Source organism: Cricetulus griseus, assembly GCF_003668045.3.
Source record: "Cricetulus griseus strain 17A/GY chromosome 1 unlocalized genomic scaffold, alternate assembly CriGri-PICRH-1.0 chr1_0, whole genome shotgun sequence".
NCBI classification, from domain to species: Eukaryota; Metazoa; Chordata; class Mammalia; order Rodentia; family Cricetidae; genus Cricetulus; species Cricetulus griseus.
The window spans coordinates 28,512,620-28,540,470 of NW_023276806.1; the positions used below are offsets into that span (position 1 = coordinate 28,512,620).

General features: G+C 41.0%; 1 protein-coding gene across 1 annotated transcript in view; it reads right to left on the bottom strand.

Moving 5' to 3' along the window:
* The window catches only part of Col25a1 (collagen type XXV alpha 1 chain), a 373,933-nt gene that overhangs the window by 176,810 nt on the left and 169,272 nt on the right, over positions 1-27,851 (bottom strand). The window contains exons 3-4 of the mRNA XM_035451853.1: positions 11,765-11,809; positions 9,831-9,838 (exon numbers count right to left, since the gene is read on the bottom strand). Of these exons, the coding sequence (XP_035307744.1) occupies positions 9,831-9,838; positions 11,765-11,809 (53 nt within the window). The remainder of the gene's footprint in view (positions 1-9,830; positions 9,839-11,764; positions 11,810-27,851) is intronic.

Below are 27,851 nucleotides of genomic sequence, written 5' to 3' on the forward strand. Positions count from 1 at the left end.
ATCAATTAAAGACCAATAGCAAAAGTCAAGGTTCCCTGCTAAAGAAACACTACCCTAAGAGATATAGCAATGCCATCTGCGATGTTGGGCCAGCTGTAAAGAACTTACTGGGCCATGCATGAGGACCTGAGTTTGGGTTTCCTCCAGCCCACTGACATGCCTACAGATTTTAGACTTGCTAGCACCCACAATTTTGTAAGCCATTTCCATACAATAACCCTCTACATACTTAGATGTCCCGAAGGATCTTTTTTTTCTAGAGTGAATCCTGAAAGAGTCACCTTCTGTTAGATTGCATGCATATTTTTGTTTCCAATTTCATTATCCATTTTGCAGGACTACATGCACCCCAACCATGCCAGAACTCCAGTGCACAGAGGAAAATGCCCAAGTAAACATCATTTTTCATTAAAAGGACAAGAGCTTGGTACCTCTTGAAGCTGGTATCTCTACTCTGATATCTTTCCAACTATCCAAACTCAAAAACAAAAAATAGAATGGAAAATGGAAATGGAAATAGGTGTCTCCATGGAGGGCTGCTTTTCCTAAGGTGCTGTTGCTATGCCTTCCTCTGCTTTCTCCAGGGAGTGATATATTTAACTTATTCTCCCAGGCCACCCTTCACGCCCCACTCTATAAATCCTTGGATCTTCCTGGACTACCCTTCACATCCTCTCTATAAAGTCACAAATCTTCCAGGTATCTTACTTCGGGTGAAGCCCTGCATCACCTCTGTGATGGGGCAACTTGATATCAACTGGACTAGGTTGAGAAAACTGACCTAGATTAGTAAATAGCTTTGGGCGTATCTGTGCAAGTGTTTGAGAGGATTAATGAGAAAGGGGCGGTATTCCCTGAATATGGGCCATCCATCCCATAGACTGGGAGCCCAGATGGAACAGAAAGTTAAAAATGAGAAAGCATCCTAGGCACAGGCATGCTCTCCACCTGGCTGTCATGCTGTGGACTGCTGTTCTAAACTACAATATTCTCATTGCTGTGGCAATATTGTATAAAAGCAACTTATGGGGGCAGTTGAATCCGGTTCACTGTCTGAAGGTACAGTCTGCCTTGAAGAAGGCATGGTGTCACAGTGCATCCACAGCCAGGAAGCAGAGAGAAATGGACACTGGTGCTCCGCTTATTTCTCCATTTCATTCAGGCTGGGATGTGAGCCGAGGAAATGGTGCCACCCACAATGGCAGCATTGCTCCCACCTCACTCAAACCTTGGGAAGGTCCTCATGGACACACCCAAGTTTTCTACGGTGATTCTAAATTAAATCAAGTTGAAAATAGACATGAGCCATCCATCACATCTGCCCCCTACCTTCCCTGCTATGAAAGTCAAATCTCAGAAAACTTAACTAGAATTAAGAATTCTCCATTAGTGACACCTGCAGTTATATCTGCCACAGCGACAAGCGGGGCATGCCCCGTCTCAGGCCTTTTCTTCGTTATTCTCCCCGATAGCCTGCTGCACAGTGCTTCCCAGAGATGCTGAGAGCCAGCAGCACCTCTCCTTCCTCTTCATTACTCATTCTGGCCACACAGCGCAGCACGTCGGCCTTAGTAATGCCACCTAAACCTGCCCCATCCCCTATGTCTCCCCAGCCATTCCCTCGTGCTGTCCTGTTTCTCACAGCAACAATTATCGGAGCATTTCTTTCTTCCCATTTCTCCTCTCTTAGGTCCTCTGCAAGAGCACTCTTCTAAAATGTCCCTCTGGCCATGCCTGCTCTGTCTGAACCCTCTGAAGACTCAGCCTGGCATGCAAGGTCCTCCGCCATCCCTTCTTTCTCAGGTCTGAGTTCTCACTCTTCTCATCTTATCCTTGGGCTCTAGCCTCGCTAGTACACTTGTTCTTTATTTTCACAGATGTCATAGAAGCCACATAGAAGACAAACACCTTGACCGGACCCAGATATATCCTGGCTCTCCTCCATGTCAAATCTGGACTGTTTTCTTCCCCGCCATTCTCTCACTGCACTGGGTGTGGCATGAACACACCTCTTTGCCCATTGTGTTTCTTTTTCCCATAATATTGTTTTTTCCCCATCAAACCACTGATTGTGTTTTGTTCTCTACTGGATTCTAAGGTCTCTAGAGACAAGGCCGTGTCTTACTTGCCATTTTACCCCTCATACACAACAGAGGGAAAACCATGCCCTAGATATTCAGGACAGTCTGGATAAATGAATCACTATAGTATCTTTTAAATAAGCAGTTGAGCTAGCTATTAACAATTTTGTGGCATCCCTCTGCCTCTATATTCCTTTGTTTCTATCTTTCACCACGAAGAAATCATTTTTAATAATTTCTCAGAAACAAAAGTTAGAAGTACATACATTGTGAGTAGCCTTGAGGCATTAGAAAGTAAAACAAGAAGTTTTATTTTAACTACAAGCAGGAAGATTTGTGGAAGTAAATGTTTATTAAAATCATTAATAATTTTGTAATGCACATTTAATAAACCTGCAATACTAGGTTTCAAGCTGTGAATTTTTCTTAATTCTCCAGGATGAAAATTGATGTTTATTTAATAATGCAAAGAGGAGAATGTTTCCATATTAGAGTCCTATGGGCAATATCCAGATGAAGATAAAGTTCATTTGACTTTGGCCAAATGTGTGGTGGTGGTGGTGGTGGGATGCTTCATAGGCCCATGGAATCAGAATTGGGGCAGGTGCTATCCTGTGTGCAGGGCAGTTGCAGCATTTTTAAGTAGCTTCTTTGGAAGAATGGAGGCACCAAGATCCCCTTAGTGTGCACACGCTGCTGGGTATTGTTAATGCTTAACCACTCATGGGGAACAGCAATCACTCAAATCGCTCATTTGACCTTGTTAAAAATATCACTTCCAAAATGTGTCTAATCTGCTTCGCATTTAACTCTAAAGGAGTTTCCTTGCTATTGATAGTTATTGCTTCACAAATCACCAAGTCACTTCCCTAACCTGTCCCATGAGATATCTACATGTCTTCATAGCAGACAGTCCTAGGAACTCAGCCATGTGACTAAGAATTTGGTGACAAGAAAGCAAAATGGGACAGGGTGACAGGACACCTCATTTATTAGTGGACTTGCTATCAGAATGGTATGGAGGTATCCAGTGATCTGATAGGTTTCTTTTTGAAATGTTTTTAGGAATTCTGAATGAGATTGAGGTGTGTGTAGCTCTACTAGAGCACTTGCCAAGAGTGTGGTAGGGCCCTGGGTTTCGTTTCCACAACTTAAAAAAGACAAAACAAGCCTTACTTCCTTGCTCTCCTACTTATGTGTTTACTTACAAGGATCACTCTTTTAGCTCCTCTTTTTTTCTCTTCCCTGATTTTCTTTTGAGTCCAGTTATTATTCTCCACATCCCCTGCAGTTATGTGAGCAACTGATTTGACACTTGTCATGTTTCTGGGCAGAAGTAATGATATGATATAGAACCCCCTGCATTTCTAGTACTGGGTGTGGAACAGGCCCACTTGACCCTCAGCTTGCTTTCTTCATCTTCTGTCTAACCCCGGGGAGTCTTGGAATAGACTGTGAAGGTGACAGCGTCTCCATTGGTCTGAGTCCCTATAAGAAGCACAGCCCTATACCACATAAAAGAATAAATGTCCAATGTGGCAAATCAGTAAGGTCTCAGTTCTTATCTGATATCAAAGCTATAGCCATTGTCAAATAGATGGTATGCATAAGTACTACACAGAAAACAATGTTAGAAAGAAAAATACCACTGATACTTTTATATCTATTACTTCTCATTAAAATACGCAGGCACGCGCACGTGCACGTGCACACACATACACACATACACACACACACACACACACACACACACACAGACCCTGATTTATCTCAATTTGAAGATGAGTCTGTACTCTTTATGCCACCTCCACAAGTCCAAAGGTCTGCTTTATCTGGCACTATAGCCTATGTAAAGAAGAGCACAGAAAGCATGTAAACAAATTGGGACTGAACTTTGCCATCTATAGCCCGGAACTACTCAAAAAAAAAAAAAAAAAAAAAAAAAAGGAATGCTGGGCTCTTCCTTTCCTTTCAGAGATCACAGTTATAGCCCCCTTTTTATCCTATGCTGCAGGAGGCAAACATCTATGCAAGATCCCAAAATGCCCAGGCTAGTTTTTATGTCAACTGGGCACATGCTAGGGCATCTAGAAAGAAGGACTCTTAATCGAGAAAATCTCCATAGAGATTAGCCTGTAGTCATGTCCATGGGGTATTGTCTTGATTGATGATAGACTTTGGAGGACCCAGCCCACTGTGGGCAGTGCTACCCCTAGGCAGGTGATCCTGGATTATGGATTAAAAACTATGAGATAAAAGAAACCATTTCCTCCCCAAGTTCATGTGGGTCATGGTGTTTTATAACAGCAACATAAACCCTAACTAAGAAACAAAATGAGCCACTTAACATGACAGCCTGTTACCATTTTTCTAACTCTACTCATATGAGGCCTTTAAACGTAAAGTAACTGCCCGGGTTTTCATTGCTTTCCATTGCTACAGTGAATGTTTTGGTTATCTAACTATCCATGTATTTTGTACTGATACCACCTCCTATAAGACAAACAGTTTTGTCTTCAGTCACCAGTGGTATCCTATTAGAGGGGAAAGAGTGGTCGCTAAAGGTGATGGTAAGTGTTCATCGTCAATGTGACAGGATCTAGACTCCTTTGGGACGTAGGCTGCTGAGTGTGCATACAGGGGATTACCTTGGTTCCATCAGTGAGGTGGAAGACACACCATTGTCTCTGCCTCTTTACTGCAGATGGAGTGGGGCTCCAGCTCCTGCTGCTGTAACTGTCCCCACCATGATGCACTGAGCCCATCAAGCATGAGCTGACATGAGCCACCACCCTTGCATGGTGCTTTTCTCTGACTATTGAGCCGCTGCAACAAGGAAAGCACATGACAAAGACACAGAAGAACTTTTTCTGAAAACTTGATAAGTGCATTTTCCTGATTTTCTTGACTCACGAGGCAAAGCTTTTAATGACTGTGCTTTCACTTGATGCTCTTTCCATCATGTGTAAGTTTACTTTAAGCAATCAGCAATGTGAAAGGCTATATACAAGTTGCAAGACAGCAGGCAGACTAAGGTATAAGGATGCTACTTACAGAGAAGACAGTGACACTAAAAGTCAACTTGCCTGAAAACCATCTTTAGAACATGGAGGGAAATGAGTTTTGCAGAGAGATAAACCTGGGTTCAAAGTCTACTTCTGCCTTGTGATTGGCGTACACTGCAGGACAAGCTGTATGATGGGCCCAAGCCCATTTCCTCCTTTATAAAATGGGTATAGTCAGTCTTGGTCACAGAGGTGATACAGAAATTGTTACATGAAATGGCAAAACACGAGTAGTTGCTATCAGTTGTACTTATAGCTGGAAAAGAATTACTTTCAAATGAGAAAACCTAAGCTGTTTCTTCATTATGCAGTAGAGACGTCAGCATTTTGTATCTTAAAGTTCTGCAGAGATTTCTTTTCCTAATTCATCCTCCACAGAACCAGCGCAGTAAGCTTAGTTTGGCTCGGGCTGCCTCACTCATCTGTCAACAGGATTCTAACATTCAAACTGACTTGACAATTGCTGAAGGTGGATGGAACAAAACAGGCTGTGCAACAGCCTCAGATTTCACACCTCAGAGGGTTCAAGCTACCAACAATAACATCATATCTCTGTCAATCAAGAGTAATTATAGGGCTTGGTGGACCCATACAAGTAAAACAGTCAGTCACAAAGGGTCTCCTGACTCTTTCTCTGGCTACAGTTATTAGACCTGCTTGATTCTATGACCTGTGATGATTTTGAGTTTTGAGTCGAACTTCCTTTTGGACAGGACAGACTCAGACTGTAAGAATGGGAGAGACATTCGCTCATTTTCAAAATCCTGAGGTTATTTTTTCAATTCATATCTAAATCTTTGCTTTGTATTTCATATATATATGAATATATATATATATATAATATATATATATATATATATATATATATATCTTGAAATATATCTTGGATCTCCAAAACAGGCTGGAGATGATTCAGTTTCAAAGTTAAGCCCAAGGACCAGAGTTTGGATTCCCCAACACACCTTAACACATTAAAAGTAAAGCATGGCGTGGGATAACCATCACACTGGAGGGGCAGAGAACAAATTCCTGGAGCTCAACAGGCAGCTCTCAAATTGGTGAGCTCCAGTGAGAGTGAGCAGCTCTGTCTTAAAATACAAGGTGGACTACAATTAAGAAAGATGCCTTGTTTCACACACACACACACACACACACACACACACACACACACACACACACACACACACTATCCAAAACCAAAGTAAATTTCCGTAGTAAACACAATGGTCTAACATATCGCTCGAGTTGTATTCTCAGAGCTAGAAGCCTAAAGCATCTGCGTGGAGGTCCTTAGAGCAGGATTCTCAAGTGTTACCTCCATGAGAGAAAAAGTAGATGAATAGAAAAACAGGAAAATCACACTTATAATCATAAAATTGCTCCATTTCAGTTGCTTATAAATATTTTTGTCAAAATGCATTAAGGCTTAACAGCTTACTATAAATTGATATGTGAAATCTAGTTCAAGTTGCATTTCAAGTTTTAAATTACAAATAACCTCAATATATAAAAATATAGGAACTGACAAGAAAAGCATGTAATTATGTATACCCACACATTCTAGTGTGTTATATCCAAGTTTTCCAAAATGTATCAAATGAAGATTTAAGTGAGAATTTGATACATTTTATCATCAATTGTGTTTTTTTTTTAATTTTGTTCTTTTAACCCTGAGACTATTACTGGAAGAGGATAATAAGAAACAGGCGAGTTTTAGCAAGAACAAAAGACAGTAAGAAATGCCATCCTTCCTTGGGTCAGTCAACACATTGTAGATCACTGCAACGTGCCCAATGCTGCCCTTGATACTGAGTATTTCTGATGATGAAATTAAAGTGAAGGGCAAGAAAATGCACAAAAGGTTGCAAGAATTCTCCTCAGTATTCTGTTCACAGGAAGCCCTAGCACCCGAGGAGGCCAGCAACAAAGACTTCTGGAGGACTTCCTTGCTATAGGTTTTGTGCCAAGGGTTACCCACCAGAAGCAAGACTATCAATTTATCAGACTACCTGTGGCCATCATGTGAAAAATACAGAATGTAAACAGAGGCACGTGTGATTAAAATAGTAACATACCTTGATATCTACACGGGAAGCAGTTTCTTACTTGTGGAGATAGCAGAGCACATTTTAAAGACACAAATTAGGGAAATAAAGTTTTTCTAAACTTTAGACTTCAGCTCATGAAAATGAATAAAAGAAAAAGTACATATAAAATTGAAATGATGCTTAAAATAGGAAATAAAGACCACCAGACATTAAAGTTGCCAATAGTTGGATGCTGTCTATAGATAAATACATTGATAGTAAGTCTATCTAATCATAATAGTGCCACTATTCATTAATAGTTATTTAGATATAAGTCATGCCATAGAAATTGCCTATAAAACTACTTATTATAAAGCAAAATTAGATGGAAGATGGATATTCCTTAGAAATCCTGGATGGGGGGTTAAAAATGATAGGCTCAACAGAATTTCACTATGAGATAATTTCACCCAGAAGAGTACCACATCATAGGCAATAAGGCACAACTCCATTGCATTAAAAGAGGCTGCAGAGTCTACATATTTTCTCCTCTTTTTTCCACTACTAGTGTACCAGTTATTTTTCTATTGCTGTGATAAAACACCAGGACCAAAAGTGACTTATGGGAAGAATTTATTCTGGATTATAGTTTCAAAGAGATAAGAGTTCATCGAGGTGGGGAGGCGTGACGGAAGCACAGGTAGGCTGAACTGACTCCCTCTGGCAAGGCTGTGCCTCCTAACTCCTCAAGGAGTGCCACCAACTGGGGACAAAGTGTTCATCTGATTAAGCCTATGGGGGGGCATTTCTCATTTAAGCTACTACAAATGGTTTATCATCTAACCTTCATGTGAACAATTTGACTTCTCTCTTACTCTGCATGAACACACATGGCCACAATTTATGTCTTTGAAGTAGTTTGCTGCCCTCATCATGACTTGTTTGAAATGAAGTCAAGGTAGAGTGTATGTATGTGTGTGTGTGGGGGGGGGGATCATGCTTGCTTTATAATGCAGCCATTTTACATTGACTGACCAAGCTTTTATTGTATGTAATTATTAATGCCGGGGAATGTGATTTAAACATGGTCTGCCTACTTTATATAACAATGGTCTGTATTATAACACACTTAGAATTCATCAACAACTAAGCATGAAGCTGAAAGGATATAAAATTAGATGTATCCAACTGAATTTTAACTTCACAAGTCCTTAGCTCTGCAGCCTAACGGAATTAATCTCAATGAACCTCAGTTTCATCACTGGAAAATGGGGCTGGTTATGCCAGAGGGTTGCTATGAATAAACATGACACTTTGTGTACAAAGTACCTTTACAATTGCTCACCAAATAGTTGAGACATAGTAAGTTCTTTCTTTCTTTTTCTATACAGTAAGAAAAGACATACAAAATCTTTTAGCAGAAAATCTGGACTAAGAGATAGCCCAAGCAAACATAGGTAATATGCCTACAGCTGTTTTAATGGATCAAAGAGGAAATGCTTGCATCTTAAAGGTCACCATCATGCAGACTTGAGAATTAACTTCTCAATCTGTATGACAAATACAAATTCCATAGAAAGAAGCATTAAACATGTTACTGCCCACCCTGTAACCTAGGGAGTTTCCTCTGGGGCAGTCATGTTTTGTTTTGAGTTTTAAAGACAGAAGCTTAAATATGAAGGCAGAGAGTAAAGGCTTCTAGACCTGGGTCACACTGTCTACCTAGCATTAAGCAAGAGGAGATAAGTCAGTCACAGTAGCGAGATCATTGCAAACATGATTCATGTCCCATCCTTGAACATGGCAGGAAGACTGCAAAAGATATTTAGAAGCCAATGCTTCCTCTGAGCAAGTCAACAAGTGTGTGCTAATCTCTCTCCCTGGACTGTGCTGGCCTCAGATAAATTGGCAATGTACAATCTGGGATGAGAAACTATCTCAAGGCTAACAATCGTTGCTACTGAAAAGGCCCAGTGCACAGCATAAACACCAGGGTCAGACAGCAGATAGCCAGGATATTACTCAAAAATGCATTGGGCTCAAAGCTGACAAGATAATCTATTCCTGTGAGTGCAAAGCAGACTGGAATGCCACAGTTATGACCTACTCGAGGAAAGAAAGGAGCACAAACTCTCCAAGGACCGAGTCTCAGGCTCCTTATGCAGGCAAGGCTCCAACAGACTTCAAAGGGAGTTCTGCCTAAGAAGGGGAGGACTGGCCCCGGCCACATAGGGGATATCACTTCCATGATCATGTTGCCATCTACATTTGGTAGACCGGCAAATCCAAATAGCTCAGACACGAGTTTCAACAGATGAAAAAAGAAGTGTGAAATAGCTTGGAGACTTGCTTGCAAAAGAAAACCTCAGAATTCCAGGAAAAGGACTCAAAACCAGAAGCTTCATATGTTACCCCAAAGTCTCGAGAGAGTAATCAGTGTGTGACAACATAAAAAACATAGTCCACCCCCAATATTGCATTCTAACATAGCACATGACCCAAAAATGTGTAGTAAGGAAATCATTTTACACATTTAAACATTCATAAAAGGTCAGTCACATTTTCCAAATGGAGCATCAACCATATCTGTTTTTAACAAGGTTTTAACATACGTGGATCCTGATTAATGTGGAGGGCCGAAATCAGGCAATACTTACAGGAGGACCTGTGGGCAGGATGTGGGGAGAGAGAAAGAGAAATCAGTAGATGTAAATGTTAAATTAGTTAATATAATGAACCATCACAACCACCATCACAATACTAAGTACAAAGGGCACTTAGAACCCAGTGATTCTCAAGTCTCTTTACATCACAGACTTTGAGATGACAGAAAAAATAAATTTAGCCCCAGATACAAGTTGTGCATAGGATTTGGACAAACTTTTGGGTTCTCCAAAGCTACTCATGTGTAGCTGAGAGGCCCAGGGAACTTGAAATAAAACTGTGTGATATACATGAGTCTAAGTAAAATATGAGCCAGGAGAATCTTGACTTCTTTTGATAGCCTACTCCTGAGAACTGAACTTGATAAACATGCTCAAATCAGCAAGGCTTTCCTTGAAGAACAACCTTCTTTCAACGCTTCTGCCCGTGCATACAAGCCCAGTCCTAGGGTCTCCAGAGGTTTCTTCAAGTCTGAGCACAGGCAAAAACTGAGAACATGTCTGTAGTTTACAGAAATACGCTCCAAACACCAACTCTAAGTGAATAGGCAGTTGGGAGGTGATTTTTATCTTGTCTATAGAACTTTGCATGAGTACATAATTTTCATCTTCCTCCTAATCTTTTGATGAAGAATATTTTGGTAATTTTTTTTTATCATTTCTTTTCCCTCAAAACTATGTGTGTGGGGGAACCAGCTGGAGTGGGGGAAGCATAGGATGGGGCAGGTAACAGGCAAGTCAAACAAATGAGAACAAACTGTCGTAACACATATGCATGAAGATGCCAAAATGAGTCCCATTACTGTGCATGCTAATCCTAACATTTAATTTTTAAAGGCCGTGATAAAGCTTCTATTATGAACTCCATCCAGCCATCTAGATTCAGGGAGACCTAGGCACAGCTCTTGAGAAATACTCAGAAATCAGCAACCATCCTTCCTGGTTGATGAATTTTCACAATTTCTTTCACTTTACCATTTTTCTTTTAAGGCAAAGAGGAAATGGAATGTCCCTGATTCAACCTACTGGCTGCTCTTCCTGACAAGCTAAGGTGCTACTATTTCAACGCCTGGCCAGTGGTTTTCTTAACTATTGTTAATACTAACACTAGCTAGTAGAAAACCCCATTCCAGAACATGCTGGAGTCATCATGAAAGAACTGATGTTCTCATAAGAAAGCCTCTAGACATTGACTCTCTTGACAACTCAGACATCTTAAGAGTTAGAGCAGTAACTGACCTCCCTTATCACTGTATCTTGGTTTGAGAAATACCTTAATTTGGCCTTTTCTATTTTACTTTACCTATAAGGAATTTGTCCTGAAAGCACAAACCACTGAAGTGGGAATCAGGAGAAAGGATTGCAATATCCCTGGGCAATTCAGTCCACTGTTCCATGTCCTCACTGACAACATGGAAACTTCAGGCTGACTAATGACACTGCTCTCCATCACCAAAGTTCTGTGTCTATACCAGGAGCCGCCCCTACAGTCCTTAAGAATGGCAGAGCAGTATGACAAACTGCCACTTGGGTAAAATAATAGAGCCTTCCAAAGTGTTCTCCTTAAAGTGCTAAGACAAATAAATACCTCCATGCTGGTCACCCAGAGAAAGAACACATGGTCACATTGCCATACCATGTGTGGGTGAGAATCCCACCAAGGAACACAGCTGGGTTGACTTTGATCACTGAGCAAGCAAAAAATAGAGGGTAGGAGTGTCTGTAGTTAGTAAACCATAATGGACAACATTTTTGCTAATACTTCCTTCTTAGAATTTGTTGGAAATTAGGGTCTTAAATTCAAGGTCTAGAAGTGCCAACATACACACACATACACACACTTTCCAACATGGGAATAGCACCACTAACTAACAGGAACAAACATTGCTACTACACCAGAACTTGAGTAACACAAGGTAGTTACTTACCAGACTCTCCTCTTCGACCTCTCTTTCCTCGTTTCCCCGGAGGACCTGAAATATAACAGATTCTTTGTAGCATAGTTTCATTTTTTTCTGGTTATATATCTACATCTTTGCTCCCTGTTTTTCACCACCAGATTTAAGAAAGGGACCCAGGGTTTATAAAGGTCATTTCACTTCCGTGTTTCAGCAAAGCTAAGGACTATTCCATCCCAGAGGTTGGTCTAGACAACCATCTACCCACCAAACCCCAAAGAGTCAGAATTTCTGCTCATCCCATTTACATACCATCAATATAGAAAGGACTTGCTAAGCAAGCAGCTGAGCAGTCATTTTTCTGAAGGTTTCAAATTATAAATACCAGATCTAAATAACTATTGTTTCTCTTCAGTCAGGTTCAACATGATCCAGCTATTTGATTAGCAATTAATGAAGCACATACACAAAAAGGAATACACTTTAAAAATATTTCTGTTAAATGTGAATATAATGGAATTCCTTGATATCACCTAAATAAATTAATGACCCCATTAAGTGTATGTAGGTTGTAGTTGATAAGCTTGATTTTCTACAGAGACAAAAATCATTATCACTTAATGAAGTTAGCCTTAATGATGATGCAACTCAAAACATATAAAAAACAATGAAACAAAAAACAAACCTTTTTATTTCAGTGAGTTGTCTATAAGGACAACAACGCTAGTCTACATCAGACTTACTGCATCAAATTCTAGCCATTTGCACTTCAAGACATTGTTCTCAATCACACAACTACTATCCGAATCTCCTGGGGTGAAAATAGCTTCTACTGAATTATGGCTCAAGCGAGCAGAAGAGAGTAATCAGGGCTTATAATACTCGCTGGGAGAAAAAGCCAAAGAAAACAGAGTACTGCCTGCTGCTAAAGAATGAACTGCTGAGTAGGGCTCATGACTTCTAAACCCCCCAAAGTTCCAGAGACACAGTGACTGTCATCACAGTTCTGAGTTATCAGCTCCAACAAGACACTACCATCAGCAGTGGAACACGGGTGGGCCACCCAGTTTCCCCTCTAGCCTCACACAGGAGAAGTATGGCCATCTGTGTTGATAGCAGGGTCAAAACAACTAATTAAGCAAGAAAGTCAATTGAAGATGTTAGGAGACCCAGCGTTATAGCAAAACTCAAACTATCAGTAAACTTTTTTATTTCTTTCTGTATTCTAGAATAAGAGGAGAATTCATGCACACTCATTCCCAAAGATTGGGAAGGAAACTTAAGTAAGTAAATAAACATGGTAGGAGCCTACTATGTAAGACAAATAAACATTTATACACTTACCCAAATTCACACATGGACATATGTACTGACAGATTTCAGAATTTATAACTCCTTAATATTAGATCTCAGATTTTTGTAATATAAAATCACTTAAATCAGGAAACTTAGCAGGCTCATTTGAGATGGATGTGGTTAACATTAGAAGCCACAGACTATTTTTTTAGCAGGGGATATAGGAGTTCTAAGAATTGATTTCTACTTCAAGTGACAAACAAGAATAAGCCACATTTAAAGTCACAGAAGAACGACTTGCCATTTAAAGGTAAGGATACAGCATCAGGAAGACCAGAGGGCTGTTCACTTACCAAAAAAAACGTAACTATTTATTCACTGAGAATTAACTTATTTTCTTTTCTGTATGAATATGTTCCTTTAAAACAGCAAAATGCATGTAGTTAAAATAATTTTACTTTGTATTTTAAAGAGAATCTAAAATAAATTTAAAAAAACATCCTTGTAAATGATAAAAAAAAGTGATCCAAGAAGCGATTTTATCTTCAGGAGAAACCCAAAAAAACAGAGTTAATGCTATTTCTGAACATGTCTTCTTTGAATATTCAATCACAAATCTCATAGAAATCAATCAAATGCCTCAGAAACTGTGCAAAAGGTAATGGAGTATAAGACATTTGAAAGATGGCATCCACTGAGGGTGACAGGTTTTATGAAGAATATCATAATATTTGAGAGACAGCAAAGCCACACTAAGTTGTCAGATGAGAGCCTAAGATACGTTGAACCTATGACAAGTACTGGATTGAGGAAAAGTATATTATAATGACAGCTGGATGCAGAAGTCTACAGTGAGTGACTTTTAACATAAGGGAAACAAGCTAATGAGCTGTAAAAATTCTCAGCAACATGTAGATATCTTGCTGACAAAGGGTAAACCAAAGTTTGAAGTCTAGCTAACAAGCTGGGTGGTGGTGGCGCACGCCTTTAATCCCAACATTCAGGAGGCAGAGGCAGGTGGATCCCTGCAAGTCTGAGGCCAGCCTGGTCTATAGAGGGAGTTCCAGGACAACCAAGGTCAAACAGAGAAACCCTCATCTTGAAAACCCCAATGGGGGGCAGGGAAGAACTGGCAAAAGACAGTGAGGGACCTTGTCCAGCCATTTGTGATAGCTCTGTTCAAACTCTTTTGTTGTTGTTTTATTTGGAAATGAGCTTAATAATTGGGTTTCTATAGGGTTTCCTCACACATCCTTAGTTTTAGTTAACCCACCCACTACCTGCTTCCCTCCCTGACTCCCCATCTTCCCACCCTGCTGAATCTCTTAGCCCGCCCTCATTGTTGCCCTCCTCTTTCTTCTGACATGTGTTCTGTATTCCACAGCTGGTAAACATGGGTTGCAGCCTCCCCTATGCTTTTCCACACCCCCGTCCTTTGGGTAGCCTGTCCTTACACCCTTCATTTCCCCCACATTCCCACACCCTTCCCTGCCTAAGCCCTTCTGTCCCACTCTCATCTCCAACTCAGGTTTGACCTGTAACCTACTATCTTCCTTCCTTCACATGCCCCCAAAAGGTCTTTCTAGTTTCCCCACCTCAACTTGCACTCCAATTTAAATATGCAAAATAAAATACTTGGAAGTGCATGAGAGAGAAGAGGCAGCATTTGTCACTCAATATCATTTTTCCCCAGTTCCATCTATTTACCTGCAAATTTCATTTTTCTTGATAGTTGAGTAGTAACTACTCCAGAGTGTATACAGGCCACATTTTTCTTACCCATTCACCTGGTGATGAACATTTAGGCTGTTTGTTAGCTACTGTGAATACAATAGCAAAGAGGATGGGTGCCTGAGTATCTCTATAGTTGGATACGGACTGTTGTGTATTTGCCTAGGATTGGCATAGCTAGGTCACAAGGCAGTTCTAGTTCTAGTTTTTGCGAAACCTCCAGACTGACTGCCAAAGTGGTTTCACTAGTTTACACTCCTCAACAGTTCCTCTTTCCCACCAGCACTTGTCATGCGCGTTGCTGATGTTGGCCCTTGTTACTGCGGTGGGATGCAATCTTAAAGAAGTTTTAATTTGTATCTCTCTGATAGTGAAAGATGTTGAACACTTTCTAAAGTGTTTCCTAGCCATTTGTATTTCTTCTTTGGAATTTTTTTCATTTCATAGTCCATCTTTAAACTGGGCTATTTTCTTATGGGTTAGGTATTTTTAGTTCTTTGTATATTTTAGACACTAACCCTGTCAGACAACTATCTGGCAAAGACTTTCTATTGACTGCCTATTCATTCACTTCACTATTTCCCTTGCTGTACACAGGTTTTAGGCTTCCCGAGATCCTATCTGCCAACTGCTGGTAGTATTTGCTTTGCTATTGGCATCTTACTGAGACAGTTCTCCTTTATCCATGCCTACACATTGATGCATTCTCCCTACCTTTTCTTCCAGAAACTTCTGGCTATCAGGTCTTATGTTGAGGTTTTGGATCCACTTGAAGTTTAATTTTGGTGTGGTGAGAGGTAAGAATCCAAGTATGGGATATCTCTTTACAAATAATTCACCATGAAAGCCCCACAAGTCTCCAAAACAACACAGGCTATTGCCACTCTTGTTGGTTAACCAACATAACTACAAAATTAAGACCCTACTGCTGAAGGCACCACATGTTTTGGCTACAGGACACAGAGACATCAATCTCAAGCTAGACAGTAAACTTGCTCAATGCTAGGCTAGCTTTCACAGCACTGGAAAGTGCTTTGTAAGCTGCTGGGGAAAAAGACATCAATGGTGTTAACCAATGTTGGACTATGAATGCTACAATATTTACTGAGCCAACTAGTACAATAGTGCTATGGTGGCTTGAAAGACAATGGCCCCCAAAGGAAGTGGTACCATTAGGAGGTGTGGCCTTGTTGTACTGGGTGTGGTCTTGTTGGAGGAAATGTGTCACTGTGAGGGTAAGCTTTGGAGTCCTTTTCTCAAGCTTCATTCAGTGTGACAGTCTACTTTTGTCTCTGAGTCAAGATGTAAGGACTGTTAGCTCCAGAACCACTTCCGCCTGCATGCCTCCGTGCTCCCTGTCATAAGGGACTGGACCTTTGAAACTAAAAGCAAGCCACCCCAGTTAAATGTTTTGTTTACAAAAGTTACTGTGGTCATGGTGTCTCTAACAGCAATAAAAACCCTAAAACAAGTGGCCCAACAATTATGAGACAATCACTTTCTGACTGGATCTGAGACATGCTGCATGGGAGGGGAATTTCTTACCAACTGCTGAGTCTAATTCTGATCAAAAGCCCATGGCTTCGGAGTTTTTAGGCACCAGGGTAGAACTTACTATTATTATTTTGCTAAATGTCTGTGCCGAAGAACATCCTAAATATTTACATTTGCACCCATAGATCTTGGCTGCTATCAAATTGGTCTAAGAATCTTCTTTTTGCAGTGGACAGCAGCCAATAAGAGACCGAATGTTCAGTCCTAAAAATAGGACATTTCTATTAGCCCTTACCACCACCAGTGCTTGGGGAACATTGCAAAAGAAGAGATGGTGGGATTTTAGGAACCAGAGGATGGTGGCCATGTGAAGTGCTGTTTTCTGGACCTGAGAGCCATTGCAATAATGAATTCACAGCAGCTGTGATTACCCACACAAGACCTACACTAGCCCAAGCCAGTCACAATCCCACCATAGATGGGGGGCATAGAAGGGCAGACCATCTCCTGGCCCCACCCTTACTGAGGAGCTATGGGCTATGGATAGCTTCTGGAAGAGAGAATTATTCTTTATTGTAGATGTGACAAATCTCTTTCCAACGTTCCAGTGGGTAGTCCATACCCATGCAGTTAGGGGCAGCTCTAAGTAGACTTAGAGGGTTATTTATTAAATTGCAGTTGAAAGGGGGGCATGATGAGGGATATGCAGGGATTTGGGGGGAATATGGGGGTTAGAGATGATTATTTGATTATATACAGGTATGAAATTCATAAATAAAAGTTTTTAAAAAGTGGGAACAACGCTAATAAAGTGCTAACTTCATGGGATTCTTGAATTATTAACTTCTATTGTGCTTTACATTTTAATGAGCAATATATATTCAAGAAGTTGACTCCAATTGTCTTGATTGAAATAGTTTTAAAAACTGGTAACCATTTTTGCTGCAAACTGAGTGATGAAGTACCAGCCAAACACAAGATGGCAGAGCAGATATAGACACTGGAAAATGATGCTTAGATACTGAGTCTGGCGAGAACCTTGCAAGAGAATTTTCAGTGGCTTCCATCAACAGAAAGACAAGTCTCTGTAAAAGGAACTTGTTTTAAGAATATGAACGGGAAGAAACAGAAACAAAGCAAGCGAAGCTTCCAAGCAGAGACTTTGAGAAATGAAGAGTGAATTACATAAAACAAAGGGAGACAAAAAGGCCTGATTATTTTTCAGGATTAGTAGATCCACAGCAATGAATATGAGTCATGCCTCAGAGAGATATTACAATCTTTGCAACACTATAATACACATAGTCTGAGAAGAGACAGAAATTGGTTTTAAAAGGATAGCTATGACTAAAGCTTTTTAAGCCAAGCAGTAGAAACCCAGCTGTGGACAGCTCCAGCTCATCAACATCACAGCAAAGGCTTAGAATAAGCCAGTTTTCCTGGCTGGCCTGGCTAGTTTTTGTTCAACCTGAAACAGCTAGAGTCATCTGAGGGGAGGGAACTTCAATTGAGAAAATGCCTCCATGAGGTAGGTAAACCTTGTAAGCTATTTTCTTAACCTCTGAGCCATCTCCCCAGCCCACTTTTAATAAGTGATTGATATGTCAGGGGCCAGTCCATCATGGGTGGTGCCATCCCTGGGCTGGTGTCCTGAGTTCTCTAAGAAAGCAGGCTGAGCATCCTCCATGGCCTCTGCTTCAGTTCCTGCCTTCAGGTTCCTGCTGTACTTGAGTTCCTTCCCAGATTTCCTTCAGTGAAGGACAAAATGTACTATGGAAGCATATGTCAAATAAACCCTTTCCTCCCCAAGTTGCTCATGGCGTTTTGTCACACAGCAATAGAAACTCTAAGACATTTGAACACTGCTAATGGGGACTAAAAGGCTCTGCTGTGTTACTAGATGTGAGTCTAGACATGTCTATGTGCCTTCCTGTGGTCTCCAGGGTAGGTGACTGCTGCAGACAGCTGAACGCTCTCATTTCATGAAATACCAACCTTGCCTATTGGGACCTCAATTTCTTGGATCTGTTTACTCTTCTTGTCTCCTGTCAGTGTTTCAAAATGAAGTTAAAGGAATCATTCTGGGTGCTCTGAGAAGACCTTTTCCCATGGATTATTTGTATTTCATAAAAACTTTTACCTCTTATGAATAAGTGCATCTTAGAAGTGTAGTCTCCAGCAGCTTCAGGATTCTTAAAGTACATTAGAGAAAACACCCCAGTCAATGTGTGGGCAAACAGCACACAAACAGATTTTCTTATTTAAATGTCTGCACACAGGAAAATGGAGGTGTCAAAGCAAAAGGAAGAGCTGGAGACTGAGCCACTGACCAGAGAGGGAGCAAGCAAGAGGCACCTCACAGATGCACAAGAACTCCTGGCACTATCAGATGGGAGTAGAGAGGCCTGCAGGAGAAACAAGTGCACCCTGGGATGCTCCTCCAGGCACTCTGGGATGCTCCTCCCTGGACTAGGACTTTAAGAGATGCAGCTGTTAGTAGGGAAGCACCTGTCTGTCCACAGAGGAGATGGTGGGTCATCCTTCTTGAACCAGGTTTACCTTCAGATCTTTGGATTAACCTTGCAAGCTGACACAGATCAATTTCAGAATCTTCCCCCACAGGTCTCCCTCCCACCTGCTGGCTTACTTGATGCCTGGAATTCCTTCAAGGTGGCCCAAAGCTTTTTGTTCCACAATTAGAATCAAGAGGTTTACCCAGCAAATGCCTGACAGAAGAATACTGACTAAAATGCATACCCTCTATTCTCATAAAATGTCTCTGTTACAAGATGCCCAGGAGCTCACACAATACAGACAGTTCCACACTGTGCTCGACAATCAGAGCACCCTGGTCACCAAATTGGGTTGCAACTGTTTTGAGTCAAAAGTTTACCAGCGAAAGCTAGTTTATAAAGACCCACATTTCAGTATGTGCTCTGTACAAGTTCCCCCACAGCCGGCAAAAGGGGTCCTTCACTCCATACCCGGATCTGTGACTTGTCCTGTCAGCACAATTACTCACTGTATTTTAGGGCAGTTTTGCTTTGTTTCCATTTGAGATAGTGTCTGGATGTATATGTAGCTGACTCGGAATGTGCTACATAACCCAGGCTGGCCACAAATGCCCATCCTCTTGCCTCAACCACCTAAAAGCTAGGATTAGAGTATGAACCACAGTGACTGGCTGTACTTTAGTCATAAACAACCAATGTGATGCTGCCAAGCTTCTATTATTATGCCCTAAGCAAGTCATATGTTTCTAATAAGTTGTGAACATTTACAGTATAAAATGGTCCTTTATGGTTAGAAAAGTTCTTTCAAAGTGCTTAGAGAACATTTTAAAATAAAAAAATTAATTTTGTAGATTTTTAAAAGGTGTATTTTCAAAATTTTATAGGAAAATTTTGATAATTCCACATAAATCTTCTAGAACCCAAAATATAAATTTTGTTCACCAAAGAGAAGTTTTTGTTGTTCAATGCATGGGAGTATAGTTCAGTGGCAGAGTGCTTGTCCTACATACACAAAATCCTGGGTTTGATGTCCACATCTACTTTTCCAAACAAATGCAACCCATAGAAGGTAGTGAGAGAGGAAAAGAACTTCCCTGAGTGGAGAATAAATGTAGATTCATTTATAGTAGACCATGTAAAGTCAACTAAGCAGTCAAAGACATGTGTAGCCTTTAAATGTAAAATACAATGCATTCTTGGAGGAGTATCCAAAAGTTTAAAAGTCACTGGTCTAGAAGAAAATGGAGAAGTTATTCCAGGACATACTTACTAGATGAGTTCTTTAACAGCAATGACTTCTCTGGCAAAGGGAATTTTCATCCTTTTCACAAAACTATCAGAAGTATGGCTCTTCTTGCTTTACCCAGTCATTTTCAAATAAAGTAGATATCTAATAACTGCCATTTAAATGTTTAAAATAAATGCACAGGACATGTCATAACTGAGGCGAGTGTAGTTCTCACAGCTTTCCCATGAGAGGACTTCCATTTCTCATCTGTTTCTCTTCTAGACAGAGGTCAATGGTTGCAGCCTCCTAAACTTCCTACCAGCTACTCCCTTCTAACCTCAGTTCAATCAAAGCATTTCATGTTCATCCAAAATCAATCAACTGGCATTTTATAGCTAGGAACACACACACACACACACACACACACACACACACACACACAACTTGAGACTCAGAATAACATCTTACAAATGACTACACAAATGAAAAATATTTCTAAGACCAGTGCATGCAAACTTTTTATGGATACAATATAGATTCTTTCCATCCAGACATAGAATTCAAGTAAATGATTGCTGTTTTTAATATTTAGATAATAAATTTGGAGCCTCTACTAGAAACTGCTCCACTGTAAAGAGTGTGACACCGCAGCTCGTTGACTGGAATGGGGGCTGACGGAGAACAGTTGTTATTTCTATCATTCTGTCCCCACACATAACGTGTTTCATTATTAAGCTACTAGAGTGCTTTGCCCCGTGGTCCTACAGGGGATTTATCTTGACAGCTTTTTTCTTGAGTTTCTATTTGCAGGGGAGAAAGCTGCAAGACATCAGGGCATAGGGGCAGGAAGCAGGCGTGCATCTTTGTAAGATTACGTACTACCTAACAAGGGTGGTCACATGTCTATTAACGCCATATTTTTGAAAGATTAGTTACCAAGCTCCTAGGAAGAAGAATTAAATGAGCTTTTTGGCTACATGGTTTTAGTGGAATCTGTGGTGGCTGACAAATATTTTAAAGGCTTTGTAAATGAAAAGAATGAATCAGATCCACCATGGAGGTGGATAGTCATTTGAGATATTTTGTTTTACAGCTTGATTATCATAATATAATCTCAGGAAATGGAGCAAGTTCACTTGGTCATTGTACTCTGATGCTCTGTGATATCAGAGGGAAAAAACTTTTAAGGAAAATGTTAAAATGTTATTAAATACAGAAGTAATTGCTGTTGCTATGGTATCTGTGCTCTCTCTCTCTCTCTCTCTCTCTCTCTCTCTCTCTCTCTCTCTCCCTCTCTCTCCCTCCTGTTTTTTAAATTTAGCAATAGGTAGGTGTCAGAACATGGTCCAAGAATGGAGTCCTGTGAGAATTCTGACTGCTTGTGAGAAAACTCCAAGAAAACAAGACAAGAGTCTGTGACCTCGGCCTCTTCAAAACACAGAATTGTTCTTGGGATGTGTTTCCATGCTCCTCCCAGGTGTAGCAGATAGGAGTGAATTCACTTCAGCTGTCTTATTCATTATGCCTCCATGGGAAATCATGTTTGCCATGAGCATCTTGTCTTTGTGGTTGTACACTTTACTCAAGTGACTCTTCTTAGCCCTCAGAGTATAAATTAAATTGTCTGATGCTCTGAATAAAGTTGGCTATTACATGGCGCTTTAGTCAACCTCATTTTAGGCCTCACTCTCCCAGGTTCACACTGCCAATTAGAGTGGTAAATATGTAGGCTCATTAGGTATCTTTTAAAACATAAAAGAAACCACCATAATTGAGATGATTATGAAATAAAAAGTTTCTCAGAGTTATTATTTGAAATATGATCAAAAGAATACATTTTCACATACAATTTTTATCTTTATGTCTATTGAGTGGTAATGAAAATGATGAAATTGGGAACTTAATCCATTTTGACATGCCCTATATTCTATCCATACATGTATTTGTGAATATATATACTCTAATCAGGTTCATTATGTAAAATAAACATGGGCATATCTAAAGCAACTCTTGACTATTAAAACATTTGAAGTCAAAGAGTGAGTGAATCATGCTATTTGCACTATGTGTGAATATTTGGTTTCCTCCTGGGAAGACTGAAAGAATAGCATTGGCTCATATTGAACTCTGAAAATGGCAATGGTCATACCTTACTCACCCACAGAACAGAGGAGAAGCAGCATGGCAGAGAGGAGATCTCTTCACTTGACTCAGAAACAGTATGTAAAGAAATGAGACACCATGGGGTAAGGCAACAAACACACCGAGTCCTGAGCACTACAGCTAACCATGCAGTCACTGAATAAGGACTTACATTTCAAATGGGGCTGGATGACTTCAATTGGCACAAGGCCTTGAAGATATTAGAAAATTCCCCAGGAGGTAACAGGAAGGGATCGAATATTACTAGTCAGATGACGAACTCAAGCAAGCCATGTGGTGGAAAAGCTAACAGGGCAGGAAGGTCAGTTGTGAGTCTCCCACAGAAGCCAAGGCACATGGCAATAAAAGGAAGGTAGGGACAAAATAAAGATACTTAAGGTAATATTTGACAAGGCGAATCAAAGTGGTACGTTTAGATGGATATGGGGGCCAATAGGCATAGTCAAAAGGCAATGGGCAGTCTCCAAATTAGAGCCCTGCAAGATAAAAATGTTGATGCTACTCGTACACACCAGCAAGTTCAACAAAACTTCCCTGTTATCAGCAGATCATCCGGTATCAGCCTTGGAAGCAGTAAGAGAGAACTGGCATGTTAATACCAATTAAAGCCCCTGCAGAGCAAGTAGCTTTTTGTAAGATGAGATGCACTGGCCTTTAGAGTGAAAGATGCATCCATCCATTAGGGAACACTGTGTCTGCATTCAGCATATAGAGCAACTGGAGGCCAGTTTCATGAATACAGTTGTGAGTTTCTACCCACTGAGCAGATATTAATGTGCTAAGAATATTACAGCCAATGTCTAACAACAAATTTTAAAACTGAGACTAAATCAACCGAAATTACATGTTCTCTTCCTATTGACTAATCTTAATTCATGAAAGCTTTTCAGGTATTTCCATGCTGTCTTGATTCAGAATTTCAACCCAGGAATATTGATTTGAGCCATCTTTGAAATAAGGGAACAAACAGCGGAATTCTGGCTAGAAAAGGAGACTCCGTGTGCGTGTGCCTTGCCATTGTTAAGTTGTACAGAATCGTGTACCTGTTATTGCAACATGGAAGGACTGTCCAGAACTTTGTGTGGCCTTCAAACACCACGATTCTTTGAGAAAGAAAATACAATTCCTTACTGAACAACCACACTTGCTGTCCAGGCAGCAAGTGTGGCTGAATGAGTAGTAACCCACATCAATGCCAGCTAAGTTTGTGTATTCCCTGGCAAATGGGCAAGTGTTTCATTCTACAGGCAAAATAATGGTCGCCAGTGCCCAAGGAAGGAGCCGGTAGAGGTGGTACAGCAGAGTGCAGGGGATAGAATGTCATCCAGGGCTCACAATTCCATTGGATTTGCAGAACTGTAGCAGGAAGTAGGGTGTGGCAATGAACAGAAGCAATTTGCTGTGCTTCATGTGGGTTCAGCTAACCCCTTGGACTGATGGCTGCAGCTGAGAAATTCCAAAGGGATTGAGGAGGGGAAGTACTCAGGCTATGATTGCAGGCACACAAATCCCTCTGGAGCCCTAATCGTTGCCCCAGGGTACATGCAACCATGAAGTCCAGTTGTTTGATCTTGCTACATACTCTGCTTCCCTCGTGGAGAAATGGGAGGCATTAAGGAAGTAGGGGTGCGTGCATTCAATTGCATCACAAGTTGTGGTGAGCACCATTCAGCCTTTGGTCATAAGTTCAAAGAGATTGGGCAACTTCATGTTCTAGAACAATGCAAGCGACTGTCTTCTATATGCATTTTTATATTTATAGCACTAAGAAATATTGCTGCAGTAATAAGCAAGTATTGAATACTAATTTAGAAGAAGTCATGTCCAAATAACTATTAAACAACTTTTGTTTTCATTTAAAGACTCCCCAGTTTGGTCACTGGGAGAAGGAGTTAAATTATGATTGACAAGGCATTCTTTAAGATGACTGATTAGAAGGAGTCACTGTTTGACAGGATTTATTATTATTATTTCACAGCAGCAATCAATGATGAAATACAATTTGATCAGACTAAAAGCAGTAGATAACGACCCTTCAGAGCATGGGTTGCAGTATTGAACCCGCATGTGCTGTCAGTCATGTAAATCCAGAGCCTGGAGCTGAGCAGAATCCCACCAAAGTCTTCTTTACATACACCACCTGCCCTAGGGTGACGCACGCATCATGTGAAGTTAGTGACAGCTGCAGAAACTTACTCAGTGAAGTTAAAATAAGCATCAACCTAGTGATAGAAACGTCTGGATCTCCCTGCCCCCCTTGCTCTCTCTCTCTCTCTCTCTCTCTCTCTCTCTCTCTCTCTCTCTCTCTCTCTCTCTCTCTCTGTGTGTGTGTGTGTGTGTGTGTGTGTGTGTGTGTGTGTGTGTGTGTACGTGTGTACAGATACACAGGCCTATGTATGCATGTAAGTGTGAAGGCCAAAGATCAACCTTAATGTCACCTCTCAAGAGGCCACCACCGTGTTTTTGGAGACATGATCTCTCATTTGCCTGGAGTTCACCCACAAGGCTAGACTAGGCAATTGAGTGCCACCAATCTCACCTGTCTCTGCCTTCCAGCTCTGGCATTACAGGAACACACTGCCACACAAAGCTCTTTTTGGCAGGTTCCAGTCCTCACACCGACACAGTGAGCACTTTACTGACTGAACAATCTTCTCAGAGCCTGAACATTAGTTTTTAAATAGAGTAAACGAATATAAAGCAGAGCTGTCACAAAGTCAGCACTCAAGCACTGGCTGTGAGGCACTTTGTGAACACACCATGACCCAGTTCCCCCACTCATCGTATATTGACCTTCCTCGTCACTTTCCTGGAGACTGTGGATCCCTACTCAAAACAAACACTAAAAGAAATATTTAGCGCATCAGAGCATCTCTTAAACTCCCAACCCTCGGCCTGTCTGAAGCATGACATCTATGATCTACTGGTGCCTATAACGTATCACTTGCTAAAAATTCAGAACCCCCCATTCCCATTGCCATCATCATTGGCATGCTTATAACACCACACTGTGATGGTTTAGTTACAAGCCAGATTCCATCTACTATTCTCTAACACTTGAGGACAAGGAACCCATGTGACTTACCTGAGCCCTAATTTCATTCTGTCACTTTGAGGTTTTCAGACAAAGTTACTTGTATTCCTACACAATATTCATGGTTTCTTCCCAGAAGTCCCCTACACACAGGTGTGGCCTTTCACACAGAGACACTGAACTACCAATCCCAACAGGGCTCTAGGTATCTGAGCTCTTTGTCTTGCCTGTGGACTAAGGTACAAGGATGCATGAGACCATCCTGTGATCATAAAAACACCAATGTTAAAAGAAGCTTTGGGGGCCTGGGTGTGGTTCTGTATACCTTTAATCTCAGCAGTCAGGAGGTAGAAGCCGGTAGAGCTCTATGCATGGGGCCAGCCTGATCTACAAAGGGAGTTCCATGATAAGCTGGGCTACATGGTTTGACCTTGTCAAAAAAAAAAAAAAATTCACCTGGCTCACTACAGTAAATGTCATTAGAATGTGTGTGTGTGTGTGTGTGTGTGTGTGTGTGTGTGTGTGTGTGTGTGTGTGTATGTATGTGTGTGTTTCAATTGAGCACACAAAATCAGTGAGAGGAGAGTCCATTGCCCCCACCTAGTCACCTACCATACCAGTTTTAATCAGAAATCTTTCAATTCAAACATAGTACAAGCCTTTGAGTTTTAGAGAAAAAAATGTGAAAATATTTTTATCTTTACATCGTTCTAAAATTAAAACACAGAGGAGGGTTCGCTCCCCCCCTGTGGACAGTTTCCTTGCCAGATAAGAACTTCTATTTGGTTTCACCGATGGCCATTTAGGACATGATGAAGCACTGTAGAATAGTTTCTTTTTAGGAGACTGTATTCTGCATGCTCCAGGGCAAAGTTTTTGTTTTCTTTTCCAGGGAGTAGTTTGTGCTCTGTGTTTAGGCCACACATGAAAGTAATCTTACCCCCTTGAGACTGCCTTTGGCGGATGCTGATGGTTTTGAAGCCAAGATTATGGTAATGATTTAAGAAGGGAAAGAAGCAAAAGGGAATAGAAGGAAGAGATGGAAGAAAGAGGATTAGGGAGGTGAAAACTTTCCCCAGTTCAGCTCAACAGAAAGTACATCTAGGAAAACTGAGAGGAGTGGCCAATCTCAAAACCAAAGGCCCTGGGGTAGAGGAGCCGATTTTGAACGCTCTTCAGCTAGATGTACAAAAGGAATGCCAAATCCAAAAACTGTGCTTCCAAGTTCATGTCCCACTCTCCTCCCTCAAGGCCCAGAAGCCTACGGGGGCATGTCCCCCTGCCTTCGGTGGCTCCCCAAGGCCAGCTGTGGAGGACTTCAGTAGCTTGGATGTATGCCAGTGCAGCAAGCCCCGTGCTGGATTTGGGAAACTAATCCCCTCTATTATTGCTTTTTCACAGGTGGACACCTGCCCTTTCCCTTTCCCAAAGCCTGATGACATATTAAAGGGCTCCCAAACTCAATACTGCATTTGGATGGCTGTGTCTGAAAAAGAAGATAAATGCGACAATGAAGCTCCGGTAATGAGTAGGCAGGATATTTAGTCTAGGGGACCGGCACTCACAACAGATTTATCATTTGTGACAGGCAAACTGGGGAGGGTGGAGGGGTGGGGGGGTGGTAAAAACAAACCCAAGATTTTAAAAGTTGTCAAATTGTCAGAAACAAGTTTACTTCTACAGCAGTGAGTCACATACATTCCTATTCACGGACTGAAGATTTGAAACAACAACAAAAATCCAGAATCTTATCATGATCTTAATGAAATTCAGGAATCAGCACCTATAGAGCTCTACTCTAATCCCAAACTCCATCAGCTATGTGATTCCCTCTAAACGTGATTTATCTGAGTCTCAGCTGCTCATCTAAAAACAAGGGCCACCAGGTCTTTCTAATTGATCTTACACAAGCACAGGCTGCACATGATGAATAAACCAAGAAATAGGTTGCATTCTGACATAACTGGCTCCCAGTAGAGGAAACCATTTACAGTGCACAGTGAGATTATGTATTAGAAGCAAGGGCTGTGGCTAACTGCCCAAGAAATACTAATCCCTTCACTATGTACTTGTACTGCTCGAAGAATATTTACTTATTAAAATTTCAGTATTTTTATATTCACCAGGGAAGCCACAAACATCCAAAAGGGAGAGGGGGCTATTTAAATCGAACAGCACTTAACTACATGTAAAAATTTGATCTTTCGTGCCAACTTTAGCTTATTTGTTAAAGTCAGAGCATCTGGGACTTAATCAATTAAGGACATCCCAGGAGCTGATCCCGCTGAAGTCCAAAGATGAATGTCAGAGCACATGCATGACAGAAGTGGCAAGGGAAATGGGGGAAGTGGGCAGCAGAGCATCTACTTCAGTCCCGAGAAGAGCATTCTGAGCTCCGGGAACTGAGACGTGTAGCTACCTGTCTTCTCTTCTGAGAGATAAACAAGACACATGGGAGTGTGTTGGCTGGGACATATGGAGATGGCTGGTTTCTAAAGACTTGAAAAGACGTTCTCTTTTATGTGTCTAATAATTAGGCCTATACAACTTACCTTAAAAGGTATATGCTTAAAGAAAAACAATTTCATAGGAAATTAAAAGGAGTAATTGTATAGGAATGCTTCACTTCCCCAACATAGGTATTATTGGCATGGCATA